Source organism: Sebastes umbrosus, chromosome 19 (genome assembly GCF_015220745.1).
Source record: "Sebastes umbrosus isolate fSebUmb1 chromosome 19, fSebUmb1.pri, whole genome shotgun sequence".
NCBI classification, from domain to species: Eukaryota; Metazoa; Chordata; class Actinopteri; order Perciformes; family Sebastidae; genus Sebastes; species Sebastes umbrosus.
In genome coordinates this window covers 13,958,796-13,973,124 of record NC_051287.1, presented here as the reverse complement: position 1 = coordinate 13,973,124, position 14,329 = coordinate 13,958,796, and the positions used below count along the sequence as shown (strand labels likewise).

Genomic DNA, 14,329 nt, shown 5'->3' with positions numbered 1-14,329 from the left:
AGCATTGTCTTAAGATAGAAAAATGTGAACCTGTCATTTTAATATGGTGGGAAATAGTGGAACTTTGTCAATATGTTTTAGAGGTATTTTTGAGTTCTTCAGAAGACGATACTATTTGTTTTCCTTATTTTGGTGTCAAAATTTAGCTAGAGTTCATATGTACTATGGAGCAGCCTTTTCCTAATAGTTACATATGATTGTACTATTTGTAATTGTAAATCCACTAGGGCTGTCCTCGACCAATGAAATTGAATGTGTGTACTTGCATATCTTTGTCCCCACAGATAATGTGTTTGAGGTCTGCCTGCTGAAGAACACATCAGGGCTGGGCTTCAGTTTCAGTCGAGAGGAGAACATCCCTGACGAGCCCGCCGGCTCCAGCATGGTGCGGGTTAAAAAGCTGTTTCCTGGCCAACCAGCTGCAGAGAGCGGTCGCATCAACGTGGGCGACGTCATAATGCGGGTCAATCAGACCCCTCTCAAAGGGCTCTCGCAACATGTAAGTAGGATATCTCTACACTTTCATATAAATCAGGGGTGTCAAACGTGCGGCTCGAGGGCCAGAACCTGCCCGCAAAAGGTCCCTTCCGGCCCACTGGATGTGTGATAATTGCAGAGAAGTCATTAATTCCCATTTTTCAATAAAATGCAGTGCTATTCATATTTGTCCACTGGGGGTCACGCTGTGCTAATAAGGGGAGCAGGCCCTATGCTGGATACGAGGCTACGTGACACAACACTGTTAAGCTGCTGTTCATGTAGAAGCCGCCAGTGGAAAATGTCTTTGCAGTTTGTTTTTAGTCGTAGCCGAGAGCAGCGAGACATCTCAGGCTGTTCATCTGTTTAGTAAATGGATTGTTCATTAGTTGTGGACGTTTTCAGAACGTACTTGTACTTCTTTAAACTAAAAGAAAAGGAAACATTGGAGGTGTTGTTATCGTGCAATGGTTTTCCTGGTCTGGCCCACTTGAGATCAAATTAGGCTGTATGTGGCCCATGAACTAAAATGAGTTTGACACCCCTGATATAATTGGTAATCAAGTTGGAAAATAATGTTTTTTCATACCGCAATTTATTTGGATCGGTCTGTCCTCCCATTCCTTCACATAGGAGGTGATATCGGCCTTGCGAGGAACAGGACAGGAGGTGACTTTGCTCCTCTGTAGACCTGAATATGGAGTTCTACCTGAAATGGACACTTCAGCTTTGGTGAGTCAGTAAATAAAGCTGTCCCTAACTACTGTGAGGACATTTCAAGCACCAGTAATTGCTGGAAACTTAATTTAAACCGATTCCTTCCCAGACGCCGATGCCATCCCCCCGAAAGGAGCTGGTGACCAAGGCGAGTGAGTCCAGCCTGAGCTTCGGCAGGGCGACCTCCCCGGATTCACAAGGCAAGAGGAGTCTGGGCAGCGTGGAGGACGTCCTGGAGAGGCTGCTGCACAAAACCCCCGGCCGACACAACAGCTACAGCGACAGCACTGATGGGGATGAGGAGGTGGAAGAAGCCTTCAGCCCGAGCCCTGTGGAGCACAGCAGGCAGACGTGGGAGCGGAGTGTCTACCACACCCCCAGCAGCAACCTGGGACTGGGACGCTACGACAGCACCGGTCAGCTGGACGACACCATCAACTCAGCCTTCTACTCCCCAAACCTCTCGATGACAAGATCGGACCTCAGCAAGAGGTACCCGATCAATCTTAAATCATCTGTACTAATTATATTCTCTGATATCTCATATATATAATTGTGTCTTTGTGGTTGTTTGGGCAGGTGTCCTCCATCCCCCGTGACAGCTGATCTGGACTCATCCCCCCTGCATATGGTGTCCTCCCCCACGGCCCCAAGCCCAGATCCCCTGCCTCCTCCGCTGCCTCTGCCCTTAAACCTCACCGTGTCTGGCAATGGACAGGACATGGAGGAATTTGTCCCGGTAAGGACCGAGGAAAGGAAAATGTGGATCTAAATGTTAAAAATGTATTCAGACCAGGGTAATTTCTCTAACTGAGGTTTATCTCTGTTGTTAGGAAGTAGAGCTAAAGGTCTCCTTGGTGAAGTCAGAAAAAGGCAGCCTGGGCTTCACCCTCACCAAAGGTAATGATCATGGATGTTACATCCATGACATTGTCCAAGATCCAGCCAAAGGAGATGGAAGCCTCAGGCCCGGGGACCGGATGATTATGGTATGAATTCAACCCTAATCCCTTACTGTGGTCACAGCCTACAGTATGTTTCAGTCTATATTGTTGTATGAGTTGTTGTGTTTTCGTTACCTTAGAATGAGCCGTTTATATTTGAATAATTTATTTTCTATCTCCAGGTGAACAATACAGATGTGAGCAATATGGGCCACACCGAGGTGGTCAATCTTGTGCGTGCGGCCCCCCGTGTGGTTGACTTGGTGGTCGGGAGGGTCCTGGAGGCTCCCAAGCCCCCCATAGAAGCCCACCTGCTGCCTGACATTGACTTCAAGGGCAGCCAAGAAGCACTGGGTAAGAAACAGCCGTCACACATCTGGAATTCAGACACTGTATGTGCACTGCTCATAGGTCTTGTAAGCGGTTCACAGATGTTGCATCAAAAAGACGTACTTCAATATTGTTTTACTCCTTGTCGTATCACCAGGTTTGGTACTGGATGGTGGCAGTGACAGTGTATACGATGTCTTGTTTGTGAAAGACATCGAGCCCGGTTCAATGGCCTTTGAGGAGGGCAGCCTGAGACCACTTGATCTAATCCACTACATCAACGGTGCTCCGACGCAGGACTTGACTCTCAATGAGAGCACCAGACTGTTGCAGCTGTCCCTCGACGACCTCACACTCAAGGCCACAAGGTAGTCTAGCGAAGAATGACATATGTGGCCTGTATGGAATTTTTCCTGCTGAGTCAGTGTTGGTTATTGATCTGGATGGCATTACAAAAGGTTATTTTTAGCTCAAGATACTGTAAGTGGTATAATTTCAATACCTTTGTTTTCCTCAAAGGGATGGGAAGCCCGTTTCTCCCGGGCAGAAAAGTGTCTCTTTTCTTAACAACAACGTTAGCTCCAAGGTTTCATCCAGCATGAACGGTATGTTTCAGATCTTAAAGGTGTCACCTGTAAATTAAAATGTTGATAGTGTTGATTATATAGCATGTAACTGCAACATTATTTTCTGTTTAAGGGTTTCTTAAAGGAGAAGATCCAAGAGATGCAGAGTGTCTTGCAGCACTTTGTCCTCTAGAGGTAAGTTAAAAAATACATTTTTATTTTCTTATTCTATATTCCATGTCTTGCTTTGTATCTGCATTAGGAGACTAATATCACAATAATATTGTTATCGCTGTTATCAAAAGCTTGACTGTTGCCATCGAGCTTATGTCTGATAGCATCCATGACCTCATTGGCTTTGCCTTAATAGCAATTTTGCTACCAGACTAAAGTTTTGAATCACGGTTTAAAGTGTGATTACGCTTTTATTTGTTGACTATGCAGGAGGAGATCATACATCTGGATCTGGAGAAGCTGCTGTCCGGAGGTCTGGGTTTCTCTGTGATTGGAGGGGAAAGGGGGATCTTTGTCAAGTCCATCACAGCGGGAGGAATAGCAGAGTCCTCGGGCAAACTGCAAGTGGGAGATAGGCTGCTGAAAGTGAGTCAGAATTAATAAATGTTCTTTTGTTAAACAAGATTTAATGCATAAAAGAAGGAAGGTCCAAGGCACTCTTCTAGGAAAAAATTAAAAAGCCTTTAATTTGATGGCTATTTCATTGTGAAATGCTAACAGCAAACAGTCTTCACATCCTGAAAAAGGCTGTTATTCATTTACTGCTCAAATTTCTGCCCAATGCGATTAGCAGCTGACCTCTGCCCACATTATGAACTTAAAGCAAGCAAAATAATCTGCTAAACATTTTTTGTGTAAGGTTGCATGCTTTGTTTTTGTGCCCCATGTGTATTAAATACTGTGATTTTTCTGTCTGTCTTTTTCTTGCAGGTGAATGAAGAACTAATGACAGGTGTGTCCCACACCAAAGCTGTCACCACCATCCGTAAAGCTAAAGGCCTGGTACATCTTGTAGTGTCCAGACCGCCAGACCAGAACCCAAACACATACCTGGCCTACCTGCCCATCAACTCGGACAATTGCAATGGAAACACAGGTACAATCAGAGACGCAAAACGTGGGATTTCTATGTGTTTTAAATAAGTTTTGTCAGATAGTTGCTCGATCCTATTTTAATCATTTACGAAGATGGAATTCTACTCTATTTAAAATAAGTATTAGTAATAATTTTACATTTTTCTCTCTGCATATAACCCACTCTCCTTCATGTTGCTTTCAGATTTGAGTGAGGACAGTGGAGCGAAGACGAAGCTGTTTACTCTCCATGATGAGCTGAAATCTGGCAGCTGCCCTCCCATACCACCAATAGGTAATAACATAGAGGCTAGAAAATCTACTGAAAATCTCCGTAGAAAATGAATGAACTTGTAAATCAAATAATACAGTTGTTAACGTCACAAACTGGACTACATTACCATGTTTCACAGACTATGGAGATGATCCACTGGAACACAAAAGAGAGACGGAGAACAGCGCAGAGCTCTCAGAGGACACCGACTGCGATGGCTCTTCTTTACCTGAAGACTCCCCTGAGGTACAACTCAAATCCATCAGTCCTGATGAAACATTGAAACTAAATGCAGGTTAAGTCTGATATATATATTTTTATTCTTTCACAATAGAGTTCCCGAAAAGTGGAATGGCAAGAGGAGAATGTTGACGATCCAAGGAATGAAAAGTAAGATTTTGCTTTTTCGGATATACACTCGTCACAATTAGGACTGTGAATGTATTCATGAATATCTCACTGCTTATGTAAATCGATTCAACAGCTATCTGCAAATGAGTGCTGGACAGCCAGAGGAGGATGAAATCACATGGGGAAGTGATGAACTGCCGATTGAAAACATGAACTCCAAATCAAGAGATGGTAAGAGCGACTTTTTGAGACTCTAAAATGTTAATTCTTCAAGACAAGTTAAAATGACATGTGATCGGGGAAGAAGTTCTGCTTGCAGCGTTGTCGAGAACCGCAATATGGCTGCTTGCACCCCCAAAGTGTGAAATTGATTGGATGAACTCGAGATATGCGAAGGGCAGTCACACATGCATACAAAGACAGACAGACAGAGAGTACTTGCATCATATTTACACATGTCCAACAAATGTGGTCGCACTAGCACATAGCGTTCAGTAGATATGACCTTTTTTGCACATCAAAAATTCCAAAAAGTAGCTTTTTCTGACTTGATCCAGAGATGATCTGTACCCGATTTGGTGACGACTGCTCAAAATTTGTAGCAAAAAAAATCTGATTTGTACAACATTTAAAAAAAATTAGTCTAGACGTAAATTGGCGTGGCTCAAATGGATCGATTAGTCTGGACCCAAAACATCCAGGGATCTTTTTTTGTATCTGAGAGTTACAGTTCAAAAGTTGCAGACCAAAATGTAAAGGTAATTGTTTTAGTGCCACCATCTGGCCAAGTTGCACCACATTCGACACTACACTCCCTAGAGATATGTGAATAACAGACAGAGGGACATACGGTGATAATAGGGTCTATAATAGAGAGGAAGTAATAGGTCACGGAAATGTTATCCCATACAGGCCAGTCTGTCTTTTCCTAGTATCAGTGTTTATAGGGTTGGATGTGGTAATGTATTCGGTATGTGTTAAATTTCAGATTTCTCTTAACTGACAAGTTTTTGGGCCTTTACTTTTTATAATTTTTAACTATGTTTGCAATTCTGCTTTAACTGTTTTGTTCCTTCATTCTGTCCCCCCACCCAACCCCAGATGGGCCAATCATCACAGAGGATGAGCTGACCTCTTTGCCCCTCGTCAAAGTGGTCCCTGACGGCCAGTACACCGGGCCAAAGCTCAACACTGTGGTTCGCATGATGAGGGGGCTTCTGGAGCAGAAAGTCCCGCTGCAGGAGTTCGAAGTAAGAATCTAATTTGAATTTCAATGCATGTGAATTAATTACAATTCATTAGATTTTTTTATGAACATCTGTTTTCCTTCCTGGCAGAACCTTCAGAATCTCCAGCCGCTGGACGACTGCTTGATCGGTCAGACGAAGGAGAACAAGAGGAAGAACCGCTACAAGAACATTGTTCCCTGTAAGAAAAGTCATAAATGTGTTATTCGTACTGTATATCATCATAATGGGAAACTTTTTCAATAAATTTGGATGCTTAAAATGTTGGACATAATTTCAAATATGATTTTTATGTGCGTATCTCTTCTAGTTGACACAACTCGAGTTATGCTAGGCGAAGACGGAGGCTACATCAATGCCAACTTCATCAAGATGTCAGTGAAGGATGAGAGCTATATGTACATCGCATGTCAGGGTCCCTTACCCACCACTCTGGGGGACTTTTGGCAAATGGTCTGGGAGCAGAAGTCCAATGTGATCGCCATGATGACACAGGAAGTAGAGGGAGGGAAAGTGAAATGTCAGCGGTACTGGCCAGACACGCCGAGGACAGCGGAGATGGTGGACGACAGGTTACAGATCACGCTGATCAAAGACCAATATCTCGACAACTTTGTCATCCGACTCATTGAGGTCAAAGATGTCCAGGTTAGTTTATATGCAGATTCACATTTTTTTACACCCATAATAGACACATTGACTTAAGAGTTTCTCCCTCCTCAGACCAATGAAGCACAGCGTGTAACTCATCTGAACTACACGGGATGGCCGGATCACGGAACGCCCTCACAACCCGAGCAGCTGCTCACGTTTATTTCCTACATGAGGCACGTTCATCGATCGGGGCCCATAATCTCACACTGCAGCGCCGGCATCGGTCGGTCGGGAACCCTCATCTGTATAGACGTGGTTCTGGGTCTCATCAGTAAAGATGCTGATGTAAGTAGATGATCTTTACCTTGTTTATCTTATATATTGTTTTTAAGGAAGCTTCTGTTTTTGATTTGTGTTTTTTTTTTTTTTATTCAGTATGATCACAATCTAATTCACATTTGTTTGTAGTTTGATATTTCAGATGTGGTAAGGAACATGAGACTTCAGAGACAGGGAATGATCCAGACAGAGGTGATTTTTGATGTTTGCTTTTATTATCAAGTAGCTTAAAGGGATTGTTCAGGTATCTTGAAGTGGGGTTGTATGAGGAACTTATCCATAGTCAGTGTATTACCTACAGTAGATGACGTCAGCACGCCCCCAGCTTGGAGAAACACACAGGAGTTATCACACGGAAGCAAAGCAATGTACTTCTGTGGACGGGGGCAGCAACAAAACGTATTTTATCCACCTAAAAGACAGGCTCACCTAAAAAAATCAATATTAGTTTAAGTGTACGCTATATTTAGAATATTTTCACCGCTTTACCTCGCCGTCAGACAGCCCTTTCCGACGAGAAACTGAAGCCGTTGTATCCATCTATGCTTTCGCCAAAGCCACAAGACTCCATTGAAAAAGACAGTAATTTTACCTCCAATGGAGTCTGATTGCTTTGGTGAGAGCATAGATAACAGCTTCAGTTCCTACTCAAAAACATAACTATATAGCTGTGTCACAGCAAGGTAAACCAGTGAAAATATTCTAAATATAGCGTACACTTAAACTGATACTGATTTTTTTAGGTGGCTAAAATACATTTTGCTGCCGGCCTCGTCACCTGACTATGGATCAGTACCTCATACAACCCCACTTCAAAACACCTGACCTATCCTTTTCACTCACTAACTGTTTTGATTCGACTCATTGGTTCATGTTTTCTCACACATTTTCCTTCTTTTTTTTTTTTTTTTAACAGGACCAATATATTTTCTGCTATCAAGTGATCCTGTATGTCCTCAGATGCCTTCAAGCAGAGGAAAACATCTCAGGATAGTAGCCATCACGTAGAGGCTGGATGACTGTTTCACAGAGCAAAACAAAAATGGAGAAGAAGTTGACACAGGCAGACATTGCCAAATTACACTACATGTTTTTAAAATGCCTTAAAATATTCAGTTCCTTGAGATCCTGAAATCTTTTAAAGAAGTCTATATTTTTATGTTTTCTTTTTTAGTTCTCTCTCTCTCTCTCTTTCTCTCTTTGGCTGCTACTCTCTTTCAATGCATTTATGAGAACTGCTGATTGTATTTCTTATTGTCACCTACAAGAGAACACTTTTTTTTCGAGATTCTTGGATATTCTAAAATAATTATGAAAGTGATTAATAATTTCATATTTTATGTGGAACAAAATGGTACTTGTGTATTTTGAATCCTATTTTAATGCTGGAACATGCCTTGACAGAATACTATGTCAGTATTTGCTTTGTAAATCTATTATACATTATGCTCACTGCCTGAGGTAAATGATGAAATTAAAAGTGTACATATTCATCTCCTGAAAATTAAACTGGATACATTTTAAATGTCATGTGGAGGAAAATTTCATTTAAAAAAAAGAATCAAATATTGTCTTTTGTCATTTAAGTGCATATTGCCTTTTAGCATATTTGAAAACCACAAACTTTGTCAGTCTTATTGTTACCGTTCACGCTGTGTGAAAAGGTTGGCATCACATTCTAAACTTAATTTATTGAAACATTAACCAAATACAGCTTTTCCAAGCTTGCTGACCAACAAAACCACTGACATATTTGAGGAAGAGAAGCTGCAACTTGTGCACCTACATGAGGGTTGATGACTTGAAAATTACACAACATAAACACGACTACATTTACAACATAAGTTACTGCACAGAAATGCAATAATGAAGCTTCTAATGTTGAATCTGTGCTGCGGCTGACAGACGTAAAAGTGATGATGAGCTGACCGACTATACAAATATGGAAAATTTGAACCTTCATATTGTATTCTTTTGCCTGGCTATTGCATTGAAATGCATATTTTACAGGTGCTCGTTTTACTCTGTCTTTCACCTGTGTGTAGTCATTAAACATAATTGTACTGAATGAATACACACACCTTAGCTATCTGATGGAACAAATTATGTTATTGTCTACAAATGCTGTACTGATAGGTTGTCTTATACCTGTTTCACCACCACGTGGTGCCAAAATTCATCATATCACTGAAATTATCCTGTAAATATTGCAATGTATCCAAAAGTATTTCATGATAGTTTTAGGCCTTACTGACTGTTCAGTTGCCCACTTAAATTGAATAAAGCACATTTTGCTCAAAGTGTTGGAAAGCCAGAGAGTTTAGTGAACACTTGTTTGAGAATGAGGCGGTTTTAAAATTGTAAAGCAAAGAAACCTACAAGATGTTTTCAGACCACTCTGTCCTGGTGGTTTCACTAATTAGTGTGACTGAAAATATTCTGTAAATTAAAATAAATAAAGTTCAACGTTGACACACAAAAAATACAAATGGTGTATCTTAGAAATTTGCTAAATGACTTCAGTTTTAGTGCACAGCTTCACCCCCTCTTGATAAAGTATGTTTTACACCTTTTTGTATTCAGTGACATTGCTGTTAATTCTAAACGACAGATTTGATTCACAATTTCTTTCTAACTGAAGTCAACTTTTCCTAAAAGGCAGCAATAAGCCTGAAAATGAGCAGTATAGATAAAGTCCTGCTACAGGAATGAGTCCTAAAACCCAGAAATGAGTTAGCATTTTAGCACTTCCGTCACTTACCCTGTAAGCCCCAAGACAAAAGAAGTCCATTTCAAAATGTCTAATATTTATCCATCAAATGAATTGCTAAGACTTAAGAGATTTAATGTTGATCACAATAACTGCAACTTTTGTGAGACTGAGATTGAAACTACTGATCATCTGTTTTTTCCACTGTATATATTCTGCGGCATTCTGGGAAGATTTGCAGGACTGGCTGTCAACCAAAATCCAACTACTTGCTCCTCTCACAAGAAAAAATATTGTGTTTGGTATTAACATGAAGAAAATTAAGAGTGACTTCATATTGAACAATCTGATACTGCTGGCAAATTGTTTCATCCATGCATCCAAATGGAGGAATATGAAACCCCTATTTTCCGTTTTCAAAAGGGACCTTGTGGACAATCATCTCAGTGCTTTAAAGGGACTATTTGTAACTTTCAGAAATGCTTCTTAACAGCGACACCTGTGGCCGTGAAATCAACGAAAGTCAGCGTCGGGCTCGCGCTTGCTCGCTCTAAATATACCTGAACGAGCATCACTCAAAGCAGTGAGGCGACACAAGTCAGCTAAAACCACAATATCACTCTATATTTCAGCTGCTTGGCAGTAATGTTAGCTGATCAGACGAAGGTCTCTCCATGAACATGATTTAGATCTGATCTTAGTGTTGGCTTTTCCTGCCTCAGCGCAGGCTTCAGCAGTGGGGCTCTGCAGCATGTCTCCCTGCTCTCTCCGCCCGCAGCCGGAGAGAGCAGGGGAGACACAGGCACCCGGTCGGTAACGAGAAGACAACGTAAAGCTATGTAGAGCTCCGTCACTTCACAAGACACGGAAAACCTCTGTTGGTCTGGAGGAGCTGCAGCATTTATTTCTGCACAAACGTCCACTGTACATTCACTAGATATTCTCAGAGCTAAACTAACTCTTCTGCAGTGTGGAGTGAGCGCACGTTCACGTCTGGAGGTGGAACGAGCTGAACTGTCTGAGTGAAGGCGAGCAGGCAGAGGAGGAGAGGCAGCGGCCACATGCGAACGCGCATATGCGAGCGCGCATGTGTCCCGACCCGGTACATTTATACGCTTAAAAAGTTGCAAACAGTCCCTTTAATTATTTTCTACCCCCTCTTTTATTTTTATTATATTATTTTTTATAATTTAAGTTATCTTTCCTATCCAATTGTGCTTAGTGTTGAGTTTATATTCAAATGCCTTAATGTTTGTAAATTAATTATCTTCAATAAAAAAATATATATATAAAAAAAAAATGTTTGCACTTCCGGTTCCCTCTTCTGGAAGTGTTCCATTGGTTCCCCCACACAAGACGTCACATCCGGTTTACGCAGTGGGGGAAAACAAGATTCACCTCCATCACCATGCCTAAGAGCTGCTGTGTAGCTTACTGCACCTCAAATAAACTTAAAAACCCGGACCTACGGTTTTATATTTTGCCCAGAAGAGAGACAGAAGGTGAGAGGAGAGCTCTGTGGCTGCAGGCCATCCGGCGGCAGGATGTTTCTGGTCGCTTGTGGGATCCAACAACCAGACACGTGTATGTGTGTAGTCTACACTTCATCACAGGTAATGCCACAGTTAGCTTCCTATCTAATGTTATCTCCCTCCATTAGCTAGCCTATTCATTACCATGTTTTAAACTGTCTTTCTGCAGGCTTCAAGAAGGAGGATGAAACGCACCCGGACTACACACCCTCACTGTTCCCTAACAGAGGAGCACATTCTTCATCTGAAGCTACAAACCTGAAAAGGCTGGACCTCATGAGGAAAAGTGAGCATATATATTATATATTAAATCAATATTCAAGTCTATGTCATCATAACATTATATGGCTGTAGGGTATTGATATTATAAAGGTACGTTTTTAAGCAGTATCGATATCAATTAAATCCTTATCCATCCCTACATATTACATATAATGTTGTATACTGTAATTGTAAAAACTGTTTGTTATGCAGTCCGAGACTGAATGTAATCATGGATGTAGGTAAGTCTAATAATCAATGCAAATGTAATAGCAATAATTATACAAGGGGCACAAACTTCAGTGTGTATTTGCAGTGATGAAAAACATGCAATATTTTGTAACCATGCACCTTACCTTTTTATAAATTAGTTCACGTAAGTTGCGCACACAGACCACATTGTCGGCTAGAATTTTCAAAGTAACTTTCCCCATTAGTAAAAGGTAAACAATGTATATCCATCCATCCATCTGCAACCGCTTATCCCGTTAGGGTGGCGGGGGGGCTGGAGCCGATCCCAGCCGACATTGGGCGAAGGCGGGGTACACCCTGGACAGGTCGCCAGTCCATCACAGGGCTGACACATGTAGACAGACAACCATTCACACTGACATTCACACCTACGGGTAATTTAGAGTCAACAATTAACCTAACCTGCATGTCTTTGGACTGTGGGAGGAAACCGGAGTACCCGGAGAAAACCCACGCTAACACGGGGAGAACATGCAAACTCCACACAGAAGGGCCCCAAGCCAGATTTGAACCTGCAACCCTCTAGCTGCCTGCAACCCTCCAGTGCTAACCACTGCACCACCGTGCAATGTATAGACTCATATAATAGTAATCCCTCTCAATCATCACTTATGACCGACTAGAACTGTGTGGTGGAGTCTGTATCTGCAGGGATCCTGCCCTCTGCCTATTTTCTTCGTATTCTTTTATGTGTTCTTTAGACTGCTGCGCAGTGGATGTCCCTTCAACTGTCTCAGACCATGCTGACATCTCAAGTTCTGCACATCCCTCCGACCCACAGTGCCGCTCAGTTCATGCATATTCGGTGGACCCTGCTCAACATGATCATGATTACTGCAAGCCGGCCCGCGTAAAAGATGTGCATGATAAGATGACCCAGTATAATGAGATTGGGAACTCGTTGCTTCGAAAGGAATCAAACGCTTTGTTCTACACTGGTATAGCTCTGCAAGTATTTAACATTCTTGTGTCAACACTGGGAGGATATGCTAGCGATGCATTAACAATGTCTGTGCAGGATCAAGTTCTCATGACACTTATGAAATTAAAGACCAACCGTGCAATAGGGGATCTGAGCAAACAGTTTGGTATATCGCAGAGCATGGCTACCAGGATAATCTCATATTGGATTGACAAACTGGAGGAAGTATTGCAACCTTTAATTCCGTGGCTTCCAAATGAAACTATTCAAGCAACCATGCCTGAAGCATTTAAGAAGAACTTTCCTAATACAACATGTGTTATACACTGCTGTAAGAGCTATGTACAAAACCCCCAAAACCTTGATTCAAGAGGGGAATCATCCAGCCATTATAATGTCACAGTGAAATACATAGTTGCTGTTGCCCCATGTGGACTAATCATGTTCATCTCTACAGCATATGGAGGGCGATGCACTGACAAACTCGTAACCATGGACTCAGGAGTATTAGACAAGTTAAAACATGGAGATGAGATCATGGCACCATCAGGCTCTTCCATAAAAGATTTGCTGTTTTTTGAGAGAGGAATTAGATTGATAATGCCCTCTAACACAGCTGAGGAACGGATGACATCCACTAGAGATGTTGAAAGAGCAATCAGACGTTTGAAAGCTTACCAAATATTATCACAGGTTGTTTCGAATGCCCTGGCTCCTAAAATAAACAAGATTCTAAGAATATGTTCTGCTCTTGCCAATTTAAGGTAGGATATTATTCATGACACACTAATTTAGCATGTGATCAACATGAGTGACTTTGTTTACATGGCTGTCAGGAACATTATGCAGGACCATCAAAAGAAATGGTGCAGTAATGGCATTAAAATCTATAGTCGTGGAAAAATGTATGGAAACAAAACGTGGAAAGTTGTGGATTTTATGTGAACCGTCTTAGCAGGTTTGTTCTGTTGTACAGAATGTGAATGTATTTAGTGCCATCACTTCATAAAAATCCTAGCCACCTTTTAATGTTTACATTATTTTAGTTTGAAACATTACCTTGGAAGATGCAGAAAAATATATAATCACTTGCAACATTTTATGTCATCAGCTTTTTAAATATTACCTGTTGGTATGTGAATGTTTTGTACTTCTCATTTGCAGTAAACTGTTTTAAATTATTAAATTAAACATTTGTGACAGCGTGTTTTTGCATAACATGGAAAGAAAGTTGAATTGCACATGACCATAACCATATCCTTTATTGCAGAAAAGGTTTACGCTAGCCTGCTTATCGCTTCACAACACATCCTTTTAACAAACCCAGTTTTTTGGCAGATGAAATTTACATAATTAATTTGATTAATATCTTCGCCAAATATTATATCCATAAAATGGCATGGCTTTAAAGAATACCCACCTTTTATACTTTTAAAGATACTGATTTTAAAACATATTTGGCTAAACTTAAAACTCAAAAATTCTAAATTTGCAAAAACTATTAGATTATTTAGACATTTCAAATTTATTCCAATTGATTAACAGACCCAGATTGTTTTTTCTTTTTTTGTTTTTTAATCATTTCCCTTTCTTACATTTTATGTGTTGAATAATTTATTTTACTTTTATACTGTGAAATATATTTACTGAATTTTTTTTCACTCAACATGTTTATGTACTATGTTGAACTTTGTTTGGTTACGACTGCCCAGAAGTCTTTATAG

General features: G+C 41.0%; 2 protein-coding genes across 4 annotated transcripts in view; both read left to right on the top strand.

The window, feature by feature from the left end:
- ptpn13 (protein tyrosine phosphatase non-receptor type 13) overlaps window positions 1–8,453 on the top strand; it is a 55,828-nt gene extending 47,375 nt beyond the window's left edge. For all 3 annotated transcript variants that reach the window (XM_037752479.1, XM_037752478.1, XM_037752477.1), the window contains 21 exons: window positions 285–499; window positions 1,111–1,209; window positions 1,304–1,686; window positions 1,774–1,933; window positions 2,028–2,183; window positions 2,321–2,492; window positions 2,626–2,836; window positions 2,988–3,073; window positions 3,168–3,229; window positions 3,479–3,634; window positions 3,980–4,145; window positions 4,329–4,418; window positions 4,537–4,643; window positions 4,732–4,787; window positions 4,882–4,979; window positions 5,850–5,998; window positions 6,086–6,176; window positions 6,306–6,643; window positions 6,719–6,934; window positions 7,058–7,120; window positions 7,845–8,453. In XM_037752479.1, the coding sequence (XP_037608407.1) occupies window positions 285–499; window positions 1,111–1,209; window positions 1,304–1,686; window positions 1,774–1,933; window positions 2,028–2,183; window positions 2,321–2,492; window positions 2,626–2,836; window positions 2,988–3,073; window positions 3,168–3,229; window positions 3,479–3,634; window positions 3,980–4,145; window positions 4,329–4,418; window positions 4,537–4,643; window positions 4,732–4,787; window positions 4,882–4,979; window positions 5,850–5,998; window positions 6,086–6,176; window positions 6,306–6,643; window positions 6,719–6,934; window positions 7,058–7,120; window positions 7,845–7,922 (3,152 nt within the window). In that variant the 3' untranslated portion in view covers window positions 7,923–8,453. The remainder of the gene's footprint in view (window positions 1–284; window positions 500–1,110; window positions 1,210–1,303; window positions 1,687–1,773; window positions 1,934–2,027; window positions 2,184–2,320; window positions 2,493–2,625; window positions 2,837–2,987; window positions 3,074–3,167; window positions 3,230–3,478; window positions 3,635–3,979; window positions 4,146–4,328; window positions 4,419–4,536; window positions 4,644–4,731; window positions 4,788–4,881; window positions 4,980–5,849; window positions 5,999–6,085; window positions 6,177–6,305; window positions 6,644–6,718; window positions 6,935–7,057; window positions 7,121–7,844) is intronic.
- Window positions 8,454–10,985: 2,532 nt separating this feature from the next.
- On the top strand, window positions 10,986–13,805 carry LOC119477784. The gene is made up of 3 exons (XM_037751917.1): window positions 10,986–11,251; window positions 11,340–11,456; window positions 12,385–13,805. Exons 1-3 carry the CDS (start codon window positions 11,047–11,049, stop codon window positions 13,371–13,373), a joined length of 1,311 nt encoding a protein of 436 aa, XP_037607845.1. The 5' UTR covers window positions 10,986–11,046; the 3' UTR covers window positions 13,374–13,805.
- The last annotated feature ends 524 nt before the right edge of the window (window positions 13,806–14,329 follow it).